The 25,727-nt window shown below is 54.7% G+C and overlaps 1 protein-coding gene across 12 annotated transcripts in view; it reads left to right on the forward strand.

Moving 5' to 3' along the window:
- SIPA1L3 (signal induced proliferation associated 1 like 3) overlaps window positions 1-25,009 on the forward strand; it is a 227,432-nt gene extending 202,423 nt beyond the window's left edge. For 7 of the 12 annotated variants that reach the window (XM_064581035.1, XM_064581037.1, XM_064581032.1 and 4 more), the window contains 7 exons: window positions 1,642-1,863; window positions 11,961-12,126; window positions 12,952-13,291; window positions 15,340-15,483; window positions 19,532-19,670; window positions 21,486-21,567; window positions 22,761-25,009. In XM_064581035.1, the coding sequence (XP_064437105.1) occupies window positions 1,642-1,863; window positions 11,961-12,126; window positions 12,952-13,291; window positions 15,340-15,483; window positions 19,532-19,670; window positions 21,486-21,567; window positions 22,761-22,904 (1,237 nt within the window). In that variant the 3' untranslated portion in view covers window positions 22,905-25,009. Of the gene's footprint in view, window positions 1-1,641; window positions 1,864-11,960; window positions 12,127-12,951; window positions 13,292-15,339; window positions 15,484-17,793; window positions 17,925-19,531; window positions 19,671-21,485; window positions 21,568-22,760 lie in introns of those variants that run through there. The other 5 variants (XM_064581040.1, XM_064581039.1, XM_054511377.2 and 2 more) reach the window with 5 other exon arrangements.
- Window positions 25,010-25,727: the final 718 nt, after the last annotated feature.

A 25,727-nucleotide genomic window follows, 5' to 3' on the forward strand; every position in this document is an offset into this window, starting at 1 on the left:
AATGTGGGGCTTGAACCTGCAACCTGAGATCAAGAGTCGCTCTCTCCGTGGACTGAGCCAGCCCGGTGCCCCTGGAGTCACTGTCTTTCAGCCTGAGGACTTCTTTTATTAATTTACCAGGCAGATGAGCAGGCAATCAATTTCTCCGTCTGTTTATCAGGGAATATTTTTATTTTACCTTCATATGTGAAGGATATAGTTTTGCTCGATACAGAATTCTTGGCTGGTGGTTTGTTTCTTTCTGCACTTTGAAAATATTCCATACCATTGTTTCAGATACGAAGTCAGCAGTTAATTATATTGATGCTTCTCTGTATGTGATGAATCCTTTTTCTCTTGAGGTTTTCAAGGTTTTTATCTCACTGTTTGACTTTGAGCTGTTTTTCTGGATATGAATGTCTTTGTAGTTACCATACTTAGGGCTTGGGGAGCTTCTTAGCTGTGTAGGTGAATTTTTTTCATCAAATGTGGGGAGTGTTCAGCCATTGTTTCTTTAAATTGTTCTTCTGCCCTTTTCTCTCCTCTCCTTCCAGAACTCTCGGTGCACACATGTCCGTATGCTTGACGCTGTCCCAAAGATTTTGGTTTGGCAGGAAGGTCCTTAGGCATTGAGCTGGGCAGGAGGATGGCAGGAGCCCCAGCCAAAATGCCACAGATTCCCTCTTTTCTCATCTGATGTGCAGCGGCTTTTCAAGCATCGATGACTCTCAGATTGTCGTGTGCCCTTGGTCAATGGCCAGAGTGCCGAAATGGTTGTTTTGTCAATCTTGTGCTTTGGGGGAGAGGATCTGCCGGTCTCCTCATTTGATCATAGTCAAAAGTCCCACCCCTTCCTATTGTTAAATTGACCATCAAAAAGCATTTATTGACTTAAACCCCAAAGGCATCAATTTTCTCATTAAATGCCTCTCACTTGAAGTGGAATTGGAATTTTATTTAAAAGTTTCAAAAAGTCACTTTGTCTAGGGGAGTAAACAGCTGGGTCCCCAACTGTTGGGTTCTGGTTAGCAGCATGAGGTTCATTGTAGCACGAATTCCATGGGAATCAAGCATTTGGGATAATGAGCTGTGGTTTTAGATTAGATCAGCAGGAACGTTGTCTGATGTATAGCAGGTACTCCAAAGTATTTGAATGAAAGGGCTCCTTGGCAAGCTCTATTTTAAGGAAAAAAAAAAAAACTTACAGAACAATATATTAATGCGATCCCATAACAACATAAAATTTTCCTCCTCCCCCCACCAAAAAAGTTCCTGCCTCCCTGATCGTATTCAGGTGTATATTTGTAATGCATAGGAAAAGGGAGAGAGAGAGAGGGAGAGGAAGAAAGTGTAAGCGAGCGAGAGAGCGAGCAAACTGTAAACCATGGATCTCTCTAGAGACGAGCAGGTAGGACCCCCACCTTCAGCTACGTAGGCTGTGCCCAGGAGATAGGGAATCTCGGGGTGTGTCCACCCACAGATGGTGACTTTTGTAGATTCGCACAGAGGCATAGAGGGCATTCCTGGGGTGGGACTGGGGGCCGTGTATTTGTATCTCTGTTGTGTGAAGGAACTTTGTTGTTTCCCAAGAGTAAATTTAAACAGATCGCTTTGGGGAAACGGGGAATGGATTCAACTGTTTCTCTTGTTTTTACTCTGCAGTGACGTGAGCTCGCGGGCTGGTTACCCCGCTCAGGTTTACAAAACTGCCAGCACAGAGACTCCTCGACCCTCACAGCTGGCGCAGTCCAGCCCCTTCCAGCTCTCCGCCTCTGTCCCCAAGTCCTTCTTCTCCAAGCAGCCCGTACACAGTAAGCACCCGGCGGGATGGAAGAGGACAGATGAGCCCCCGCCACGGCCGCTCCCCTTCACCGACCCAAAGAAGTAAGTGCTCAGACCCCCAGCGAGGTGCTGCAGGAACCGAGCCAGGCGTCTCTGGGCACGGGGCGGGGTTGGTGACCCCTCACTGGCTCATTCGGCAGGGTGCCATGGGTACAGCTGTGGACAGAACACCCTTAGTTGGGAGGTCAGAGCGTCCCTTGGCGGCCTGAGGGGCACGGCTTCCAAGGAGCTGCCGTGGCAGAGATGGGGTCTGGGGGAGGCGGAGCAGGATGGAGGCCAAGGAGGAGGGGGGCTGGCTTCAGGATGGATATGCTTAAACGGGAGCAGCCGGGGTTGGCTGGCAGACCGAATGTGGGCTGCGGGGAAGGGTGAGATTGAAGAACACCCCAGGTCCCATAACCGGAAGGGCAGACTGGCCTTGAGCTGAGATGGGGACTGAGCGAGGAGCAGGCTTGGTTGGGGAAGAGCCCCCGAGCTCAGTCCCGGGTGAGTTGCGTTCACGAGGCACAGAAGCCATGAAGGAGGCGGCTGGGTCCGGAGTCTGGAGCTGAGGGGAGAGGGTCAGGCTAGAGAGGGCAGTTGGGGTGTTGTCAGCACAGAGGCACGAGGCTGGAGGCACACCCAAGGCCAGGAGTGTGGGTAGAGAGGAGGGGGAGTTGCAGGACGGGACCAGAGAGCCCTCAGTGTCCAGAGAGTATAAGGAGGGGCCCAGGCGAGCGTGTGTCCCGGGAGCCCAAGCTTGACGGGCTGTGAGCCTCATGGAGGTCCCTCAAGGGTGCAGGAGAGAAGGGGAGGGCAGAATTGGAGGGAAACTGTGTGCTCCGCTCGTTTGAGTGCGGAGAGGCAAAAGAGAGGAGAGGAATATGCATTAGGGAAGGATTTCTGTTTCACGTTAGGAGAATATGGTATCTTGTATTTACTGAGTACTCACTGTATACCAGTCTCGGTTCTTAGCTCCTGTAGATGTGAATTAATTCCCTGAATCCTCACAACAGGTCCGTGAGGTGGACCTGTTACTCACCCCATTTTACAGATAAGGCACAGCAGCCGGTAAGGGATAGAGCTGGTTCCGGGGGAGGGGGATTCTGCCCTCCTCCATCCGGTTCTCTGTAACGTCTTTCATGACCTGAATGGGCCCTTCAGATGTAGGGGTGACAGAGCTCAGAAGGAGAAAGGTGTCAGGAGAGAGAAACTGGTCCCTGCAGATGTCGGCAGGTGAGCCTGGGGAGCTCACACCAAGAATCCAGTTCACAAACATCACTGGCAGCCCCAGGCTCTGAGCCTCTGCTCTCCTGATCGGAACCTCCAGCGGCTTCCCCCACTCCGGGGATGGATGATCCAAGCACACCGATGGTACCAGGTGTTTGTGTGGCGTGTGCTATGCCCACACTCCTGCCCAGACCCTGCACAATCGGCCTCCTCTCCCCCTGCCCTCCCCTCCTCCCGCGTTGCCCCTCGCTCTCTCTACTACACCAGCCTCCGCTGTTCCTCCTGCTTGCCAAGGCCAGGCCAAGCTCGGGGCCAATGTAGGGGTTCTCTAATGGCCTGAGTGTTCTCCCAGATCTTGCAGCCATCTCGGGGCAGGGGCTTGGTCCGATGCCACCTCCTCAGATGGGCCTTCCCAGCTGTATGTACCCCCGCCGTCACCCTGTCACTTTCTCTGTTCCCCTGAAAGCAGGCACCGCTGTCTTAGTGACAAGACACCTGCAAGCTGCCTGGCATTCTGGGTGCTCCTTCGGTGAACGCATGAGTCATGCATCTCGTTTTGATCTCGCTGCCATACAACCCCGTGAGATCTGCAAGGCCCCCACTTTTTAGGGTGGCCAGAGGGGCAAGCCCTGCAGGCCCCGTTAGGCTCTTCCACGTGGCAGCTGACCTGGCCGTCCTTCCCCCGGGTGCGCGCTAGACCCAGTGTGTCACAGTTCTGGAGGTCAGACTTCTGAGATCATGGTGTTGGTGGGGTTGGTTCCTTTTGAGGGCTGTGAAGGGGGATCTGTTCTGGCCACTCTCCCAGCGGCGGGTGATTCCTTGGCCTGTAGATGCATCTGCCCATTCTCTGCCTTCATCTTCACACGGCATCCTCCCTACATGTGTGTCTCTGTGTTGACATCTCCACTTTTTATAAGGACACCAGTCAGTGGATTCGGGTCCATCCTAATGGCCTCAGTTTGCTTTGGTTACCTCTGTAAAGACCCTATTTCCAAATAAGGTCACACTCAGATACTTGGGGTTCGTACTTCAACATGTTTTTGGAAGGGACCCATAACACCACCTCTCAGGTCTTAACACAGACATGCCATCGTCCTTGGGGAAGCTCATTCAAGCCCACACTGGGCTCACCTTCCACTGACTGCATGCTTCTTCCCTGCCCCAGCACCTGTCCCAGGGCACGTCAGACCCTTTTCCTAGCGGCTTGCCTCCTCTGTCCCCCACAGTGAACTGAGAATTCTGGGGGAGCAGAGATACTGTGAGCCCCACCCAGGGCCCAGTACATAGTACGTGCTCAGAAAATATGCCTGGACATATAATAACCCTAAACAAACAAAAAACCCCTTTTCCCCATGATAAGAATTCAAACAAGACTTTTTATAGGTGTGTATGTATGTTTGTTTTAAAGATTTTATTTATTTGAGAGAGGAGCATGAGCAGGGCGAGGGGCAGGGGGAGAAGCAGACTCTCCGCTGAGCAGGGACACCCCCCCAACACACATACACACAGGGCTCAATCCCAGGACCCCAGGAACATGACCTCAGCCAAAGGCAGCCGCTTAACTGCCTGAGCCATCAAGGCACTCCTGGATGTGTATGTTTGTATAAACATGTAAACTAAATATATAAAATATATCAATATATAAATATAATAAAATATTTAGGACCACACATAAAATAGTTTCATGGCTGCTTATAATATTCAATAATTTAGTTATAGATACGTTTTTTTAAAGATTGTATTTTTAAGTAATATCTGCTCCCGACATGGGGCTCGAACTCACAGCCCCAAGATCAAGAATCACTGAGTCAGCCAGGCGCCCCATATAGATACATTTTTTAAAGCACATGTGGAAGATAATATGTTAATTTAGAATTGCTTTTGTCCACATACTCCCATTTCATAAAGCTGTTTTATTCAGACTCTCTATGAGCATTTTGGAGATAGTGTCTTTTTCATTGTTAAAAGATCCTTCTGAGTCACCTAACCTAGTTTTCCAAAAACATCATCTTCAAGCTAAATTATTTGAGGTTAAACATACTTTTTTTTTTTCCGTATATGAAGCTGTCACTGAAATTTTATCCCAAGGCACAGGAGCTCATTTGCATAACTTATTTACCTACGTATATTAATCCCTACTTTACGAAGTCCTTTTATAAGCCCTTCACCTACATTGACTCATTTAATCCTCGCTATAGAACAAGGAGATGCAAGTACTTTGCCTCCCATTTTCCAGATAAGAAAAATTGAGGTACAGGGGCGCCTGAGTGGCTCAGTCGGTTAAGTGTCTGCCTTCGGCTCAGGTCATGATCTCAGGGTCCTGGGATCAAGCCCCACATCGTGCTCCCTGCTCAGCGGGAAGCCTGCTTCTCCCTCTCCCGCTCCCCCTGCTTGTGTTCCCTCTCTCGCTGTGTCTCTGTCAAATAAATAAATAAATAAAATCTTAAAAAAAAAAAAAGAGGGGCGCCTGGGTGGCTCAGTTGGTTAAGCGACTGCCTTCGGCTCAGGTCATGATCCTGGAGTCCCTGGGATCGAGTCCCGCATCGGGCTTCCTGCTCGGCAGGGAGCCTGCTTCTCCCTCTGACCCTCCCCCCTCTCACGTGCTCTCTCTCTCTCTCTCATTCTGTCTCAAATAAATAAATAAAATCTTTAAAAAAAAAAAAAAGAAAAGAAAAATTGAGGTACAGAATGGTTATGTCACTTACCCAGATTCACTTGGTTAGTTAAGGTTAATCACTGCAAATATTGCGCTTGTTGGTTTTGTGATTTGTCCCCCAGGGTCACCACATATTATGACCTTATTCCCCACCCCTACCAGAAGTAATTCCCAAATCTGTCTACTTTCTTTGCTTCCCTTGTCATTGATACCAGTCAGGGACGTCTAACACATCCCACGGAGAAATGCTAATGGCCTCATCCAGCACAGGGGTGCTCCCTTTCCGCCAGACTGCTTGGCTGGGGCTATACAGACCTGGCCCCAGTGATCCTCCAGCAACCCCACTAGAGGGATCCTGTTCTTACCCCCATTTCCAGATGAGGAAACTGAGGCACAGTTAGAAGTACATAGCCAGGTCCACAGCCAAAAGTGGCAGAGCTAGGATTCGTATCCAGCAAGGTAACTAACAGAGCATCTCATCATATGAAAGACCCAAGAAGGACTCCTGTCCAGGGCGGTGACTCCTATTTCCTGAGGACTGATTTCTCGGAGGGGACAGTCTCCTCTGTATTGGGGCATATGCTCTAGTTGACCAAACGACAGTAAGCTAGTGAAGAACAGAGAATCTGTGCTCTGTCTCCCACCCCCAGACCTTCTGCTGCAGGCCCCTTGGTCAACACTTGGGGAGGGACAGGCCAGCACCTCTGCCTCAGGGGATGGCCAGACAGCCCCATTTTGGCCACTTTGTCCCAGGACTCATTAATTCATTGGCCTGCCTTCTCCCAGCCATTAGAGGGCAGAACAGCGTGGGGGTCAGGATGGAGATCCATTGGCTGCTTACCCCCACCTTAGCCCCTCAACTTCCCTCTCTTTAACCTGGAATGACAGCCATCCCTAGCTCCAGGGTTGTGAGGATTTAGTGAGTTAATCCATTCGAGGCCCCAGCACCACCTTCGAGCTGCCAGGGGCTTAGCAGGTGAGGGTGTGACTGGGCCCACAGGTTTCCCTTCTGACAGGAGGGGCCAGGCTGGAGCCCGGCCGGTTGGGAGGTGGAGCAGGCAGCCCTCAGCCCTCCTGGGCACCGCCTCCTCAACGGGCCAGTCTCGGCCGGGCTGCAGGGCTGGAGATGCCCCTAATGGGCTAGTGGTCACTGGGCCACCCTGAGAAGCCTCCTTCACAAGGCAGGCACAGCCAAGAACAGGCCACCGCTCTTCCAGATAATGGCCCTACACTTCTCTCTGAGTGTTAAACCAGTCAGCCACACAACGTAGGGTTGTTGTGAGGTACACGTGCTTAGGCCCCACTGGCCCCTGGCCCCGCAGACTCTGGGCCCAGCAAGGAGGAAGCAGAGCCTCCTCCAGGAATGGTCTCTGTTGCCTTTAAGTGTGGAGTGGTGGATGGGAGGGCCAGCCCCCGGGTCACACCTGAGGACCCAGGCCCCCCAAGCGTCCTCCTGCAGCGCCACCGAGGGAGTGAAGGGAGATCCCGTGTGTGAAGGCCACCGGGGCCAGGGAGCGCGTGAGCACAGAGGTGACGTGAGGATTTCAGCGAGTCGTAGGGAAACACCCGGTCACTGTTGGCTGGGCTGACAGGCACTGGTGTCTCGTGGTTGGCACCTTCCATTCCAGCTCCTTCCTCAGATTCAGGTCCAGCTCTGTGCAGCCACGGAAGGAGCGGCGGGGAGAGGCCTCTCCCCAACATCCCCACCCCATAACAGGGCAGCCCCCCTCCCCAACGGGCCTCTCTCCCAGCCATCCCTCCAGGAATATCCGCCTGCCACCTGAGGTGCAGCCCTGCTCTGTGTCCTCACCAGCCACATTGGCACAGCCCCCGGCCCAGAGAGGCCGACAGTGGTGCTAATTGGCTTAATTAACTTGGCCCTGAGGGAGCTGCCCCAGTTGGAGGCCAGAGCCCAGAGTCAGCTGGGGACAGGCCCAGCCAAGTCAGAGCCATCGGTCACCGTCCACCTCAGGCCCTGCTGTCACAGGAAGAAGGAGTCGCTGTTGTCTGGGGGGACCGTACTGCAGCGCTGCCTTTGTAAGTTGTCTGCCCTTGTTTTCTGCTATAAGTGGTGTCATTCCACAACACGGCCAAGTCCAAGTTCAGGCAACGCGAGCAAATCAGAGGTGATGTCTGGTGCTGTCGGGCAGACCCCAGAGAGAAGGCACATCTTTCCGGTGTGATCTTCGTTTGTCTCGTGAAAGGTAAACCCTGGCCAGGATAAAAACCGAACTAGTACCAGAGGGTTCATGGCACAAACCCAGCCTCTGTCCCTTCCCAGCCCCCAGCCGTCCAGCACCCCCCTCCCCAAGCACAACCATGGTCTTCGTTTCTTCCGCGTCCATCCCAAAGTGTTCCAACCGAGACAAGCCCGTGGGACCCCACGTGCTTCCTCCCTCACGCCCCCTTCCGTTGGCCAGTGTGGCTCCCCGTCTCTGCACATCTGCCTTTTTCACTTGCTCTTTCCTCTTCGTATCTCGGGGACAGTTACCATATTAGCACAGAGAAGGTGATCTCATCCTTTTGAACCGGCAGAGAGCAGTCTCTTTTGTCCTCCAGGTCATTAGGTTTTCACAATCATGGGGACCCGAGATCTTGAGAAAAAGGAAACAGGTCGGAATGTACAAGCGCAGTCTGGTTGGTTTTGTTAACCTGGAGTTAATGCCCTTTTAAATGATTGCTTAGAATTTGCCATTTAGAAACTACATCGGGAAATTCTTCCAGAAGAAAAAAATAAGAGCAAAAATGATTGATTTGACGCCCCAAACTGAATTCCATCGTACTCTATTCCCTTTAGACACAGCCTGGTGGCGCAGTGAGAGAGTCAGGCCTGCCGCGGAGATGTGTGCGGGCTTGGGGGTTGGGGCAGGACCTTGTACAGGATGTCTCCTGGCGAGCCAGGCTCCCACCACAGAATCTCGAATGCCCCATCAGACTCCCAGAGGTCCTGGGAGCTGGGAAGGCAATGTTAGCACATGAACACAAAATTAAACAGTACAGGGAAGAAATAAATACTTGTGTTCTTTTGGCTTAACTTTTTAAAATATCTCTGTGCTTTTTCCTGCTTTATAAAAGTCATTGACACTTCTTTTTTTTTTTTTTTTTTAAAGATTTTATTTATTTATTTGACAGAGAAAGACACAGTGAGAGAGGGAACACAAACGGGGAGTGGGAGAGGGAGAAGCAGGCTCCCCGCCGAGCAGGGAGCCCGATGCGGGACTCGATCCCGGGACTCCAGGATCATGACCTGAGCCGAAGGCAGTCGCTTAACCAACTGAGCCACCCAGGCGCCCGTCATTGACACTTCTTAGAAAAGGAAGGAAGAGGGGCGCCTGGCTGGCTCAGTCAGAGGAGCATGCGACTCCTGATCTCAGGGTCGTGAGTTCGAGTCCCACATTGGGTGTAGAGATTACTTAAGTTTTTTTATTTATTTATTTTTTTTAAAGATTTTATTTATTTATTTGAGAGAGAGAGAATGAGAGACAGAGAGCATGAGAGGGAGGAGGGCCAGAGGGAGAAGCAGACTCCCTGCCGAGCAGGGAGCCCGATGCGGGACTCGATCCCAGGACTCCAGGATCATGACCTGAGCCGAAGGCAGTCGCTTAATCAACTGAGCCACCCAGGCGCCCTACTTAAGTTTTTTTAAAAAAAAGGAAGAGAGGAAGGTTGAAAGGAAGGAGATAAGTAGGGAAGTGGGTTGGTGGGTTGGTTGGTTGGTTAGAAGGAAGGTTGGCTCCGTGTGATTCGCGTTGAACAGCTTCTTCTGAGTGCTTGCAATGTGGCAGGCCTTGTTCCCAACACAGAACAGAAGGCTGCAGATGAGGTGAGAGTGGGACCACAAACACACAAGCGCCTGTGACAAACTGCCAGGAGATGAGCACAGTGAAGCAGCGCACAGGATTGGGTGATGGAGCACACCCGGGCTGGGAGGGGACACTAGAAGCTTGAGTGGTCAGGCGAGGCCTCCCAGAGGAGGCAACATTTGAGATAAGCTGGATAGATGAGAAGCTGCTATTCATGGGGAATGCTGGGGAGGGCAACTCCAGGCTGCCAGAAGAGCCAGTGCAAAGGCCCTGGGGCAGGACCGTGCCTGGCATGCTAAAGGAACATTGGGAGGCCTGTGTGGGAGGAGAGAAGGGCAGAGGCAGGGCGGGGCAGATTGCCAAGGATTTCACAGGCTGTGATGAGGCACATTTTTGGAAAGCGAATCCCCCAACGTACCCTTCCTTTGGAGCTGAGAGTTTGGTAAATTTTAATACATCAAACTAGGCTATGTGTAAGCTTTGTTTTCTAAAAATGATTTCACACTGTATATACCACTTCTTTATTCCTGTGACATACCGGGGAGAACCTCTTTCTGTGTTAGGTGAACCAGCTCCACTTCTCTTTAATAGCTAGATGGCATGATTCCGTGGGGCCTCGCTCTTCCCCTGCTGGCCAATTCTGTGTTTGCTTCACAGACAGGACCCTATTAAGTGTCCCCATATACTTGGCACACGTAGGTTCACACGGCCCTTTCTGAAGGACACATGCCCAGAAGCAGATAGAGTCCCTCGGGCCAAGAGCATGCACGTTTGAAAGTGTTCCGCGGGAGGGCGCCTGGGTGGCTCAGTTGGTTAAGCGACTGCCTTCAGCTCAGGTCATGATCCTGGAGTCCCTGGATCGAGTCCCTGGATCCAGTCCCTCGGGCTCCCTGCTCGGCAGGGAGTCTGCTTCTCCCTCTGACCCTCCCCCCTCTCATGTGCTCTCTCTCATTCTCTCTCTCTCAAATAAATAAATAAAATCTTAAAAAAAAAAAAAAAAAAGTGTTCCCCGGGTGGCTTTGTGCCCCTCCCAGAGGGCCAGCCTCATAAACAGTGTCCCTTTCTTGCCATAGACGGGCTGAAGTCCCGGCCTGCTCCCTCTTCAGGGAAGGTGGGCACAGCATGGGACATGCCCTGCACTGAGTCACAGGCTCCACCCCTCCTCCTTGCAGGGGATTCTGGAAAACTGTGAAATCCCTTTGGAAGGGGGAGGGCTGAGCCCCCTTCCAGCTCCCAGGGGAGGAACCATGTACTCATTGGGGTGTATGCTCTTCCTCTGTTTCACTGTGTATTTCTCTCTTTTGGCTTTAAAGCTTTTCATTTGCCAAAGAACACACTTCAGAGAGTACTGTAATGGAGCCAGAATTACCCTAGACCTGGAATTCTAATTTGGGGTGGAATACAACCTGACAGGGAAAAATTTGCCACCCTCTCTTCCTTCTTTTGTTAAAACCCCAAGGTGGCAGCTGAGAAAATGAAAAAAAAATGCAAACTTCAAAACATTCAGGAGCCCTAGACATCGTCTTTCTTCCTGGGTCCAAAGACTTTTTCTTTCTTGAGTTAACAAAATGACAAATTCCAGGTGTCACCTTTTTTTTAAACTAGTTTTTTAAATCGTCATTATTGTTCTGGCACTTAATTATGGTAAAATAAATTGAGACAGTTCAGAAGGGTATCAGATGAAAAGTGACAGTCCCATTTTTCCAACTCCTAAAAAGATTCCTGACCTCCCAGGGGGTCATGTACCCACTGTTCATAATTTCCCCAGAACTTTTTCTTTGCACTTAAAAGAGTATTACTAAACCAAATGTAGTTATGCTCCCCACACACTATACATCTTTTTGTTTTAAGATTTTATTTATTATTTATTTGGGGGGTGAGGGTAGAGGCAGAGGGAGAGAGAGAATCTCAAGCTTGATTCCGCGCTGAGTGTGGAGCCTGATGCGGGGCTCGATCTCACTACTCTGAGATCATGACCTGAGCCGAAGTTAGGAGTGGGACACTTAACCGACTGAGCCACCCAGGCGCCCCCCCATACATCATTTTTATGCCGTGTCTGTGATATAAACATGGCAGTCAAGTTCGGAGGTGACACCTGTGGGCTCTGCGGCCTGGTGGCCTCAGCTGGAATCCTGACTCCTCCACTCACACAGCCTGTGTGACCTTGGACACCTGTTGTATAGTTACTTGTTAATTGTGGGTCTCTGTGACTGGAGGTCAGCTGCATGTTCTCTGCTCTGTGTCCCCCGCCTGGAACAGGCACAGCCCAGGGCAGGTTCCCAGGAAATCTTGTGGGATGAATGAATGGAGAGAATAAATTTGATCCCTCTTCCGGCTCACCTCCAGCAGGTGAACGGGAGAAGGCCGCAGTCCCTTCCCCCGAAGGCAGCCAGCCTTCTTGGGTCAGGACCACTTTGAGAAGCAGGGTGAGCCTCCGCAAGGCCACTCTGACCCTCATCCTCTCATTCCAGGCAGGTGGACACCAATACAAAAAACGTCTTCGGGCAGCCACGGTTGAGGGCATCCCTCCGAGACCTCCGCTCCCCACGGAAGAACTACAAATCCACCATTGAGGACGACCTGAAGAAACTCATCATCATGGACAACCTGGCGCCCGAACAGGAGAGAGATGCGGGGGTATGTAGAAGCTGCCCCCCACCACACACACACACACAGAATCAGGTGGGCCAGGTAGTCGTGGGAGGGCGAGGGAGGAGTACAGAGCTCCCTGTGCTCACTCCGGCCTCCTCCTGCCCATGGCCTGCACCTGCAGCAGCGGCCAGCCCCACTTGTATGTAGGTGTATGTGGCTTCATAGCCAGAAGTCAGGTCGTCACATTAGTCAGGAGCCAAATCACAGTATAAGCCAGCCTCGGCAGGCAGGTTGGGGATTCCTTCCGCACTAGGGTAACTCACGTGACTGGAAAGGGATGCTCTTACTGGCTCTCGTGTCCCTCTCCTGGAGCCCAGGGTGGAAGCAGCCTCCACCCACCCAAACTGCGTGGACCAAGAGTGGGGGCGGGGTTCCAGGGGAAATTCAGGCTCTTGTTACCCAGAGGCAGGGGAACCATCAGGCTCCCTTAGTCCCTCGACACTGTCTGCTTCTCTCCATTCTTGTCCCCACCTACTTCTGGTTATTCGCACTCTTGTGGGACCCAGCTGTCCCCAGTGGTCCCCACCAATGACTGGATCCCATAAGTCCAGCTCCGGTCACACCGCCTTCCCTAACCTTCCCTGGAGCAGGAGGGTGGCGATGGCCTCTGGAGGGCCAGAGCCAGGTGGGGAGGGAGGAGGGGAAGAGGCATCCCAGGGGAAATTTGAGGTGCTTTGAGCAGAAAGGGGCAGAAACAGATGCTGGGTGGGTAAGACGCACAGCTGTCCGAGACGGGAAGACGCCTGTGAGGACAGTGACCGGGAGCCAGGCCAGGACTGCGCCGCGTGACCGTCCGTGTCTCTCCAACAGTCACCGCAGAAGAGCCTGCAGCGGACACTGTCCGATGAGAGTCTGTGCAGTGGGCGGCGGGAGCCCAGCTTGGCCAACCCCGCCAGCCTGGAGCCGGGCCTGCCCAGCGACGTGCTCTTCACCAGCACCTGCGCCTTCCCCTCCAGCACGCTGCCCGCCCGCCGCCAGCACCCCCACCCGCCCGGCGGCGGCAGTCCCACCACTGGCCCTGCCGCCGGCAGCGGCTTCCCGGAGAAGAAGTGTGAGCACGGGCGCACTGGGGCCAGTGGGGGGCTTCGCCAGGGTTGGGGGGCGGGCAGACAGACCACACTGGAGGTCACCAGTGGTGGTGTCAGCCGAGGTGGGGAGCTGGGGTGCGTCGGAGCTTCTGGGGGGTACTGACGGTGTCACCCACAAGAGCAGGGGATGGTTAGCCGAGCATCAGGGGGTCTCCTGGGGGCCACCTAGCTAGAAGTCTGGACTGCCCAAAGATGGGAGTCAGCTAGAGAAGGCTGCAGACAGGAGGGCCCCGAGGATCAGGCTTTCCCTTAGCTGCTCCCCCAGCCCCCTGCTCCAGCACCAAGCAGATGGTTTCATGAATGTTTATTTACTTACCTGATTCCCCCCAAGTCTGCCAGCGCTTGGAGGGAGAAGGTGTAAGGGTGTGACTCATCCATTCTTTTATTCACCCAGCAACTATTTACCCAGCATCCCCCACGAAGGGGGCACAGTGCACACGGCCCCCATCAAAGCCCATGCACCGGCTGGGGTGGGTCCTGCCTTCAGTGCCCCCTCCAGTCCCGTATTCACAACCCCAAAGGCTCCAAAACTGAGAAGCGATGCAGAACTTTGGGCCAGGCTCGTTGAGCAGCAGAACCCAACCCAGACGGCCATGTGGTGCAAGCGATCATCACTTCATTGCAGGTCACTGGCGTGACTACGGGGTGCTGCCCGGCCTTTCCGGGGCCATTGCAATAACACATGCGCAGCACCCTCCAATGCAGACAGATCTTGACTTCAGAGATGTGTCTACTCCAGGGGTTTTGGCTGAGCCTGTGTCCCGTATCACTGAGGTGGAGTCTCCCCAGAGCCTGCTCCCACTCCGTCCCCGGCTCAGCTCAAGGCGAACCTGCCCCTCACCACATTACACTGAGACTCAGACGCATTAATACGTGGAAGACACTTAGCACAATCCCTGATCTATGCAGGAAGCACTGAAAAGCACTAGCCGTTTATTATTTTGTTGGTATTCTTCCGTCTGGAGCAAGCATTTTAATCCCACCGTGAGTCAGGCTTGCACCTCGGGACTGGCGAGCAGGGTTAGGACAGAGTATTAACAGGGACCTTCTAAACCCCAAAGCCTGGCGGGGCTGGGCATCGAGCAGGGTCAGCGTCAGACCACGCAGTTCAGAGCCAAGGGCCACTGCCAGCGAGTGTGAGCGCGAGCCAGGCGTGTCTCGCTCTGAGCCTCGGTTTCCCCCTCCACAACACGGGGGAGCATCACAACACCTCCTCCCGGCTACGGGGTGATGGTCCCGTAGCGCACCCAGCATGGTCGGGCCCTGCCTTTCCTGCCTGAGTCACCTCCTGACCTCTCTGTCCCCTCCCCTTTGGCAGCTGGGAGGCGGCAGCAAGCTGAGGCCCCACATGCAGCTGCTGTCGCTGTCACTCCCAACACCCGGAGCCTTCAGGGGCCTCTTTCTCTGCCCCATCTCCCCACGGCGACCCTGCCGCCACCAGACACTGGCCACACATTGACAACCCGGATTTCTATCTGCGGCCTGGGCTTGCCTCCTCTGCGCCACACCTCCAGGAGCAAACTTGTGGCCCACCCCCGCCTCCCCATCTCTGAAGTCACCCTGCACCGTTCTCTCTGGCCCACGCTCACCTCCCCTCTTCTGGAAGTACTTTTGGTTGCATGTAAAAAATCACTCCAGGACCTGCTACTTGTTCCCGTCCCCCACCCCCACCCTGCCCCAGCCTCACCCCGGCCGGTCCACTCTCCCCGGCAGCCTCCTCACCACCTCCCTGCTCTCCACCCTCACACGGTCTGGCCTCCACACGCAGCCAGGGGGAGCCTTTGGCTCCATCCCACTCACAGTAAAAGAGTCCTCCTGACCTACGAGGCCCCACACGGTCCAGCCGTGTCACCTGTGACTGTGCGTCCCACTGCTCTGTCCCTCTCATCCCGTCCCCACCCACATAAACACCTGACACACCCACCCCCTTACCTGCCAGCATTTGGCATCTTCTGATGATGGTAACGTGTTTACTCAATCGTATGTGCTATTGTAACAATTATATAGCATTATAGAGCTACCCAGAAAGTAAAACAGAATGGATGAACGTCTTTGTTTCCTTCACGTTGTCATCCTCCCCCCATCTCCCCTCTCTGCTCTTCCTACCCAGCCACCATCTCTGCCTCGGAGCTCTCGCTGGCGGACGGGCGGGACCGGCCGCTGCGGCGCCTTGACCCCGGGATGATGCCCCTGCCTGACACGGCTGCTGGCCTTGAGTGGTCCAGCCTGGTGAATGCAGCCAAGGCCTATGAAGGTAGGCACCTTCCACCCAACCTGGTCCGATCCCTCCCCTGCTGCTTTGTCCTAGAAGGATCAATGGAGGGCCTTGGGGCTCTGAAGTGGGGCACACGCAGGATCCGGAATTAGGGGGAGCAGGGTTCACATCCTGCCCTGTCTCTTGCTCACTGTGCAGTCCTGGGCAAGTGTATTTGCCTGTCTGATCTGCAGAACAGGAACGTGCCTGGGGCTGCAGTGAGGATTACATGAAAGGCCACCGTGTGTAAAACATGTCAGACACAGAACGAGCCCTCAACAGATGGCACCTTATATCACATCACAGGGCAAACTTGTAATCATCCAAACTGTGTTTAGATTTGCTTTGGCTGCAAGCGGCAGGAAACCCAAATTAACAATGACTTAAACCTGTTTTATGCAGGTGAAAATTCCTGGGGTGGGGGGGGGTCTAGGGCTGGGCAGCAGTTCCATAAATGCATTAGGGGGTACAGGCTCCTTGCACCCTCTGCTCTGCCATTTCCAGGGGGCCTCACCCTCACGGTCCAAGATGGTTGCTAGAGCGCAGGCCACCGTGTTCAGCTCCGAGCAGCAGGAGAGAGGACACAGCCCCAAGCCTGACACTCCCCCTACGCATACTTGCCGTGGGCCAGGGCATTGCACAGAGCCGTACCTCATGGCTCCAGGGCAGGCTGAGAAATGAGGCCCTATGCCCAACGAACGTTTGGGATTTGTTCTTACGGAAAAAGGGAAAACAGATAATGAGGGACAGCTAGCACTTTGCCATTTCCTTCCCGTGTGACCTTGGGCAAGCAGCTTGATCTTTCTAAGCATCAGTTCCTCATCTGTACAGTGGGACCCGTGGTGATTCCTGACCAACCCGAACATATTCTTCTGGCTCATTTTTCCATCTTTTAGACAATAGCTTTGCGGTCCTTCCTTCAGGAAGCCCTCCCTAATATCCCCTAGTCTGGATTAGGCACCTGCCCTGGGCTCCCCCAGCCCTGCCCACTCAGGGCCACTGCTGCCCAGTGATGGGTCTATATTCCCCACTGGCCTGGGAGGGCAGGACCTGGGGCCATCTCCGTCACTGCTAGGTGCCCGGCATGGGTCTGGCTCAGAGCAGGATCCCTTAAACCAGACCCATAGGGTACGTGGCCTTCCTATTTCCATGTTTGGGCCAGTCCACATCTGGCAGGTGGCCTGGAGAAAGCTTCCCTCCTTGTCTGCTCCTGTTGGTCGCTTCCATCCTACCCTGCAGCCTCTCCTGGTCTCAGGGCAAAGACGGTCAGGCGTCCGGGTGTGGCCGGGTCCAGCCTCTGGTCTAGCCCTGCCTTCCGCTCCCTTGGGAACCATCAGCAGGGGCCCAGTGCTGCAGGTAAACTTGACCCTTCGGAGCCCTGACACGCAGTGGCGGAGAGGGTTGCTCTGCGGCACTTGGAGGAGGAGGTGACACGGCCACGGTGACATTACAGAGCATCTCCATGGAGCCAGCACTTGACCGCCTTACAGACATCACTTCTAAGCTCTGGTCTCAGGGATGCGTAAGGATTCCCGTTTACAAATGAGGAAACTGCGGCTCGGCCACCAGAGTCCCCTAGCTGGCCAAGGGCACACAGGGTCAGGATTCGAACCCAGGCCTGAATGACCCTCCAGAAAGATGGGCACAGGAAGCAGATCACTGTGGAAAAGGAAACTCAGATGCTCTTATACTTTTGTACATACGCTCAGTCTCTCTCCTCATTGAGGCAAATTTGGGTCGTAACTCACTGAGCTGCAGAGACAGAGTTGGATGACCCCAAGCCGCTCCCTGAAGACCCAGATGCCACCAATAGCTGTAGTATTGTGTTTGGAAGGCAGAGCTGTCCAGACACTGGGCCCCAGCTGTGGGCTTCTGGGAGGAGCTGGGGCAGCCAGAGCCCCCTCCCCCGCAGCCACCCCGTTTACACTGCCCCACCCCCCACCTTGCCTGAGGAGCCAGCACCACCCCGTGAGAAAGCTGGGGGAGCAGGTTGGTGGCGCATCAGAGTCCCCCAGGGAGCTTTCTCCTCCTCCTCTTTGAAATTAATAAATGAAGCCCAGCAACCACACAGAAGGTTAGGTGATGGGTGATGGGGGACGGTGTAGCAGAAAGGCCTGGAAGGAAACACACCCAAGGCCACAGTGGCAGTTACCTCCCTGTGGAGCAGGGAGAGGGGCCGTCAGCGGAAAGGAGTCAGGGTTGTTACAGCTCGCTGTGAGCTTGGTCTGTTTCAGGGACAATGTATGGACGTTATCCTGTGTGATCTAAACAAATGGAAAAGACTGAAGGCATTATTGTTAACTTCGGCAGGTGTATTCGTGGCGTGGTTGCTGTGGCATAGGGAAGCTGCTGCAGGGGAGCTACAAAGATACCTGGGGTTTGCTTCAAAATGTTCCAGAAAAAAAAAAAGTAAAGGGGATCACATCTTGTGGTGCTAGAAAGTAAGGAAGTGTTTTAGCAAGGGGCGGGGGGCATGTCAGGGGTTCATAGGAGCCATCCCGAAGAGCTCCCAGTGGCTGAAGTTGGAGCAGTTGAACAGCAAAATAAATAACAGCAGCATTGGATTCTAACCCAAAGAATAGAACAAATGTCCATGAGTCCATACTCCTCTATCAGTAGGTAAGTGAATAAACAGACGGTGGCTAGGACAGCTCTTACTTATAAAAGGATCCCAGTTAATCTAGAAGGAATGAGGGAAATGGAAAGTCATCATTAAAATAGCACAGATGTGATTGATGATTGCTAAAATTAGTGGGGAGACTTTAAGCAGAAGCAGGGTGTTTCCATAGCCTCAAAGTATCTACCCCAAAATACTTATGAATGATTGCGCAGTCCCCAAGTGCTTTCATACTGTCCCTCCTGGAAGTGGGGCTTCATTCCCCTCGCTGTTGGGAGTGGGCTGGACTCAGGGTCTCACTCCTAACAAAGTGACTTAGACGGGAACAATAGTAACTTCACAATGGAGAAAGCCGGTGGACGGCACCTTAACCCAAGGGAGCAAGGTCACCACTGCTGGTTAACAAGACACATCAACATCTGGGCCACCTGGGTGCCTCGGTCAGTTAAGCGTCTGCCTTCGGCCCAGGTCATGATCCCAGGGTCCTGGGATCCAGCCCCTGGCCGGGCTCCACGCTCAGCAGGGAGCCTGCTTCTCCCTCTCCCTCTGCCCCTCCCTCCACTCATGCTCTTTTTTTCTCACTCTCTCAGTCTCTCTCAAATAAATTTTAAAAATCTTCAAAAAAAAATAAAATAACTTAAAAAAATGTCAGAACAGGAGTCGGGGGCCTGCCTCTGCCAGGTGTCCAGCTTGTACCACCAGCTCCTGGTGGTACCTCTGCCCGAGGGGCATGCAGGGGGACCCGGCTCCTGGTTTTCTGTGCCCGTGTATTCCGTTGTCCGGCTGTCCCCGGGCTCACTGAACCAGGCGCTCGCCGAGGGCTTACAGAACACCTCCGAGTCCCCGCTTAAAAATGCAGGTACTCGGGCCCCATCCCCAGGGCGAGTCTAGGGCGAGACCCCAGAATCGGAGCTTTAACAGCCATGGGATTTCTTTTCTCTCTTCAATATGCATGGTATTCTCTGTCTTGCTTCTCTTTTCGCTTTTGAAATTTCAGACATTCTCAAAACCACGAATCCCCAGGAACTCCTCACCCAGCTTCAACCCTATCCACTTGGGGCCATTTTTTTCATACCATTTACTTGTTGGTGAAACCAGGTCATTTATGCCGAATTTGGGTGGTTACTCTCTCACGCTGGCATTTAACTTGTTTCTATCCCTTGAATTTTGTCTAAACCAGCCATTGGGTCTAGAAGCTTGCTCAGAATCAGGATGGGATTTTTGTGTGTGTGTCACTTGATTTGGTTTTGGGGTAGATACCCATCCTAAATGCCTGTGTGATCGAGCACAAGTGATTGAGAATGTTGGGGTGGTTTGGCTGGGAGGTGTGCGGGGGAAAGGTGGTTAGGCAGGGGGCAGTGGGGGGATGCACAGGGGTGGAGGAACGGGGAGCTCTGCTGACCCCTCCTCCCCTCTCCCCCCCCCCCCAAGCAGTGCAAAGAGCCGTCTCGCTTTTCTCTCTCAACGACCCAGCTCTGAGCCCGGAGGTCCCACCTGCACACAGTCCTGTCCACAGCCACCTGAGCCTGGAGAGGGGGCCCCCCACCCCCAGGACCACCCCTACCATGAGGTGAGTTTTCCCTGGAAACACCTGGAGGCCGGCAACCTGGGTCCCTACAACGCAGACTCCCGCCCAGTGAAAGAGGGGCCACAGACTGGGGGGGACACACCGGGACCCAGTGGTGACCGAGTCCAGGTTAGCCCCATCCCCATGGATGGAGACAATGCTGTAATCAATACAGTCAGTTCACTTCTAAGTCGTGAAGCTGTAAGGAGTGCCCCCCACTGCACACTGCACCGTGGTCCCTTCCTCCCTCTTTCATCTCCCCCCGTCTGCTCTTGGGTCCCCTCTGCACATGCCTGAATTATGCAGACAGTCACCTCTCCCCTGGCAGCCCAAGCTGGGCTCTCTGTGGACCCAGGAGCTGGGCTGTCCGTGGACCCAGGAGCTGGGCTGTCCGTGGACCCAGGAGCTGGGCTGTCCGTGGACCCAGAAGCTGGGCTGTCTGTGGACCCAGGAGCTGGGCTCTCTGTGGACCCAGGAGCTGGGCTGTCCGTGGACCCAGGAGCTGGGACCCAGCGGGGACAGAGGGGGACAGAGGAGGACAGGGAGGCAGACCTCTCGCATCTGTCCTCTTATGTTTAGTGCAACATATCTGACTGCACTCGCTTGGCTTACATGTACATCAGTGGTGCGCTGTACTTTATGGGCAAATGAAGGGATTTTCGAGAGAAATTTTGACTCTTCTGGGTTTTCCTGACTCTTCTTTTTTTTGACTCTTCTTCACACCCCTCTTTCACTGGCTTTAGAACTCAACCTCCACCAAAGATGTGGCCCGACTGTAATCACAGGAACGAGGTGGCTGCAGATGGTGCCGCTGCAGCGAGGGGGGCAGCGAGGGAGGAATGGGCTGGGTGTGGGAATGGCAGGACTGTGGCCCGGGGCAAGCTCCCCGCATTCCCTTCACCCCTGCGCTGGTGACCCTCTCCCACCTGCCTCCTACCTCCCCTGCAGCTGCAGGTCCCCAGGATCCAGGACCAGGGAGGGGGAAGAAAGGGGCGGGAAGGCAGGCGGCCGAGTCCTCTCCCCTCTCTCCCCCTTCTGCTCTGCTGCAGCCCACCCCCCTCCCTGGCACCCCCACTGTGCCCCATGGAGCCTGCTGGAGGGAAGGGGCTGCCCACTGTCCTCTGCAGGGGCCCAGCAGGCCAGGGCTGGGGGACTGCACAGAGGAGGAGCCACAGGCTGGGCTCCCTGCTCTGTCCACCGGTAAGGACGTGGTGACCTCCCAGACCACTTTGGGCCAGGAGCTGTGTTACACTGAGACTGTGCCCAACGCAGGGTAGGCTCTCCGGAAGGGCGACGCTGTCATTATCTTTGTCAGCGTCCTTTATTATCGTCCCCAAGGGCAGGCCCTCCTGTTCCGTTGCCCATTGCAGATGCAGGGCCCAGGTCTGCTGGGTGCTCAGTGGATGTCTGCGGGGCAGGCTTGTATTGTGCTCTGTGAGGTGCTCACACCCGGGAGGAATTTCTTGCTGAAGTACACGCATGGTCTGTGCCTGGGGGGAGGGCACACTTCGGGGCAGGCACGCACACAGCCTTCGACAGGCGGCCACAAGCCCCGCCCACATCCACAGATCCACAGCCCCCATCCACATCCACAGATGGACCCTCTCTGGGTGGAGCACAGCAGGGAGGAGGGCTGGCTTCAGGCTTCCCCCAGAGCCCCTCCTCCAGACCCCCTCAGGACCCCAGCAAGAACAGGGCTCCCCAGAGCTTGAGGGGCCAGAGGGTCCTGGCCCCCCTGTTCCTCCCCGGCTGTGGGTCTGGAACCCTCCCCCCAGGCCTGGGGGGCCTTGAGTCTCACCCTGTCCCTTGTCCTTCCAGCGAGGAGCCTCCCCTGGACCTGACAGGCAAGGTGTACCAGCTGGAGGTGATGCTGAAACAGCTGCACACCGACCTCCAGAAGGTAAGGCCGCCGGGCAGCCAGGCCTCCGCTGTGCGCCTCCCTGTTCCGCTTCCCAGACGCGCGCGAGGCTGACGCACCTGTCCCCACCCCACCCATTCTAGGGGAGACCGCCCAGCTTTGAATGTAGTCATGAGCAAGAGTAGAAAGCGACAATACCAAAGTCTGGTAATAAGCACATGGAGAGAACTCTCCTAAATTGTTGGAGGAAGAACAAATTGGCCCAACCTTTTCGGAGGGCAGTTGGAGAATACTTATTAAAAAAAAAATGTGGCTGGGTATCTTGTCAATCCCGCAATTCTGCTTGTGGGAATTTGTCCAGCACAATTGCAAGCATGGGGCCAGAGATCCATGAGCAGGGATGTTCACTGATGCTCTGTTGGCAATAAAAACTTGTCGCCAGTGCAGCTGCCCCCCCCCCCACAGGAGAGTGGTTATATAAAGGACAGGACACCCGTGCCATGGAATATTCCGCAGCCAATTAAAACACTAGCAGGAATCTGCATATTTACTGACATGCAAAAGAAGTCTAGTCACTCAAGTAGAAACTAAACAAGCTACAGACTACTGCCTAGAACATTATCATACTTGAAAAAAAAGTTTAACGTCCATGGGTCAGAGTGTTATCTAGAAGGCAGCATTCCAAATTGTTCGTTGTACTTACCTCCAGGATGTAGAAGGAGGAGGAGAGAAGTAAGGGCAGAGGACTTCTGTTTGGTACTTTATATACTTCGGGGTAAAAGAAAGGTGGCAGAATATACCGTGCGAGTCTCAAGCGCAGGAATCCTAGGGGCCCAGGTTCCAACCCCCCCGTGTAATGCTGTGTGACCTTGGACAAGTCAGCTGCCTTGGGATGTCACAGAGCCTGGAAGGGCACCTCAGAAGGGCCAGCGAAGCCCATACAGGCAGCCCGCGTCCATCCGCATCCCAGCTCCCCGCCTGCTCTGCTAGGCTGGGTTTCCTCTCCCTCCTGGGAACCTGAGGCTAACAGCAGTCCCGAAGTCCGCGGGTGGCCGTGAGGGTAAACTGAGGTGATAATGATTACAGTGAGGTCTGTGTTCTAAGAGTTGAGGGGGATGGGTCCAGAGAGATGAGACCATTTGCCCAGGGTCGCTCAGCTGCCGAGCGGCCGAGCTGGGATTCGAACCGTGGCCGCCTGGCTCTGCACACCCGCTGACGCCGGCCCCGCCCCACAGGAGAAGCAGGACAAGGCCGTGCTGCAGTCCGAGGTGGCCAGCCTGCGACAGAATAACCAGCGCTTGCAGGAGGAGTCGCAGGCCGCCAGCGAGCAGCTGCGCAAGTTCGCCGAGATCTTCTGCAGGGAGAAGAAGGAGCTCTGACGTGGCCCCCTGGCCGGGCCGGCTGTGGGCTCCCGCCCTCCCATCTCCCTCAGCTCGCTGCCCGGTTGCGGGTGTGACCGAGATGACGCAGCCAGGGCCCCACTGCCCTCCTCGTGGACACAGAGACCCTGGACGGCAGCAGGCCTCACCGCTCCTCCGGCCCCACAAGGTGACCCGGTCTCAGGCCGCCCCTCTGAACTGCCAAGCTCTGGCCCCTGGACACTGGACCGCGCCCACCCCGGCCCCCCGGGGATGGCCCCTCTAGCCTCTTCCTAGGACCAAGCCATCAGAAGCCATAGGAAGAGGAGAAGGGAGGACCAGAGTGTGTCTCCAAACCCCACAGCTCCGGGAGTTCACAAACCAGGTTTCTTCACGGCGTACAACAGAGTTTGGGCTTGTGGGGTCAAGCCCCCTGCATGAGAAATGAGTGTGAGACTGGCCTGAGCTTCCCCCAGGCCCCAGAGAGCGGAGGTCCTGTGCGGACACGGGTCGGGGCTCCAGAAAGCACGGACGTGACCCCCTTCCAACCGTATTCTTCCAAAAAGCCACCAGGAGCACTTTCTTAGAGTTTCAGTTCTTTTCTTGGGACCCCAGGATGGAGAGAGGAAGCCCCAGCATCCAGAGTCAGCTTCTCTGAGGGGAAACTCTATTTGCACACTCGGGACCGTTTCTGCAGTCTTTTCTGTCAGCCCCTCGACCGACCGCCAGAGGCCTACAGCGCCTGGGCCGCTCCACCACCTTCCATCTCCCGCGCAGGCCTGGGCCGTAGGGCCCATCTCTCCTCCCCAGCCCCGCCAGTAACAACCACACGGCCAGGGCCTCTTCCGGGCACCTGGAGGGGCTCCACGCAGCCCTCGGGTCAGGGCTGGAGAGAAAACAGCCTTCGGCTCCTCTCTGGTTTTGTTCTTCCTTCGCAAGCGGACGTCCGGACACCCTCACTGTGCTCCCCGGGGAGGCAGGAGGGCTTTGCCGTGTGAACCCCCACGGGACGCTGGTTCTCTCAAGGCAATAAGGGGCAGCTTGCCAGTCGGCCAGGCCAGAGCGGTACTACGCTGTTCACCCAGGAAACAGAGTTTCTTTTTTTTTCCTTTAAAAACAAAAAAGAGATATATATATATATTTATTTTTTCATGTAGAGTTGCGCCAGAACAAGTCTGTATGGCCACAATCTGTGGATTCCCCCCAACCTCAAGCTGAGGATCAAGGGGTGTCCCCCACGGGCTGGGACTCAGTGGGAGGACTCCCGAGGGATGCAGTCAGGGGGAACAGGCCACTGGACTTCCCCGTTTGGGGAGGCCCCAGGCAGGGGGAGTTGGCCCCGCTGCAGGCAGCACTCTCTGGGCTGGAAGCCAGCACCAGGTGGCCCAGCCCTGGTGCAGAGACCCCACCGCTTTCTCTTTGGGGCCAGAAACCTCAGGGAAGGGGGCTGTGGGGACCGCAAGGGACACAGGCACTCGGAGGGGTGCCAGGCTGGGCCAGCAGGGGCAAGAGGAAAGGGCACGCTTGTCTCCCTGCGATCCACCTCTGACCCCAGGAGCGAGGCAGTCGGGCAGAAGCCCTCAGACCTGCCGTCTCTGTCCCTCACCCTCACCCTCACCCTCAGCCGTGGAGTGAGAGGGCCTCAAGGTGGGGCCCGCTTGGTCCTCAGCCCTGGCCAACTACTGTGATGTCTCTGCCCCCTGTCCCACCCCCTTTTTGGAAGGGCTGTCCAGAACCCGCCCCACCGCCCTTTCCTCAGACCCTAACCTGGAGGCTGCCCCCTCCCCCGCTCTTTTTTTAAGTTCTCCTCACATCTTCGGATCATTCGAATCATTTTGGGGACCTAATCATGTACATTGACAAGTGTAAATTATGATTTTTTTTTTTTGGTTTTGTTTTCTGTTATTTTTTTTTAAGGATCTCTGCAAAAGAAATCTATTTAATTTGAGGTTGGTGTTTTATCTGAAGGCTTGAAGATAGCAGGGGTTTTTTTTTTCATATGTTGATCTGTTTCATTTGGATTTTTTATTCTTTATTGTCTTTTTTTTTTTTTTCCCCTATCCCGGTCTTGAGATTTTTCTGGCATGTTTCTGGAGGTTTCAAAGGAAATAAATGTTTCATAGAAATGGCTTGTGTGTTCACTAGCTGGGCAGCTGCCTGGAGTCACTGATGAGAGGGTGTGGTCCAGCGTCAGCCCCCTCCTCCTGTCCCCCTTGTCCCAAACGCAAACTCACACACACACACTCTTTCCTCAGCACCAGCCTCGCAAACTTCCTTTCCTTGAAACCCAAATGACAGGAACCCAGCACTCAGAAGGTAAAAAGTCCTTAAGTTGAACAGAGGGAGAGGTTGCACCGAAGAAACCATTTGTAGCGGCCAGAAAGCCAGACCAGGCCCACGGAGTGTGCCGGTTTTAGATTTAATGGTCAAACTTTTAAGAATCTGGAGGTAGTACAGACAGCCGGATTTCCAACTTGGTAAATCCGTCCTCGGCAGCGGGACTCCGAGCCAAGGGGCCCCCTGCCTCCTTACCCTGAGGCCTCCCCAGGCCACACCCTCCCGGCGCTGGCTAATTTGCATGGCCCCGCCCTCATCGGTGGGAGGAGGCCGCCCGCCGTCCGGTTCGTGGTTTCGGGTGCAAATCAGCCCCTGCTTCCAGGCCAGGGGGGAACACAGTGAGGCGGGGTGCCCCATAACCTCGCCCCTGGGCCAGGCCTCCCTCTAGGGCCTCTCGTGGCCCGGCTCCGCAGCTGCCCTGATGAAACACTCGCAGTTTGACCTGGGGATCAAGGTCCCACTGATTTTCTGAATCTCAGAATTCCACGTGAAAATCCAAGGTCTGGC

This window comes from Mirounga angustirostris, unplaced genomic scaffold (assembly GCF_029215605.1).
Source record: "Mirounga angustirostris isolate CCGP_5_RB_7025 unplaced genomic scaffold, mMirAng1.0.hap1 SCAF_16, whole genome shotgun sequence".
NCBI lineage: Eukaryota > Metazoa > Chordata > Mammalia > Carnivora > Phocidae > Mirounga > Mirounga angustirostris.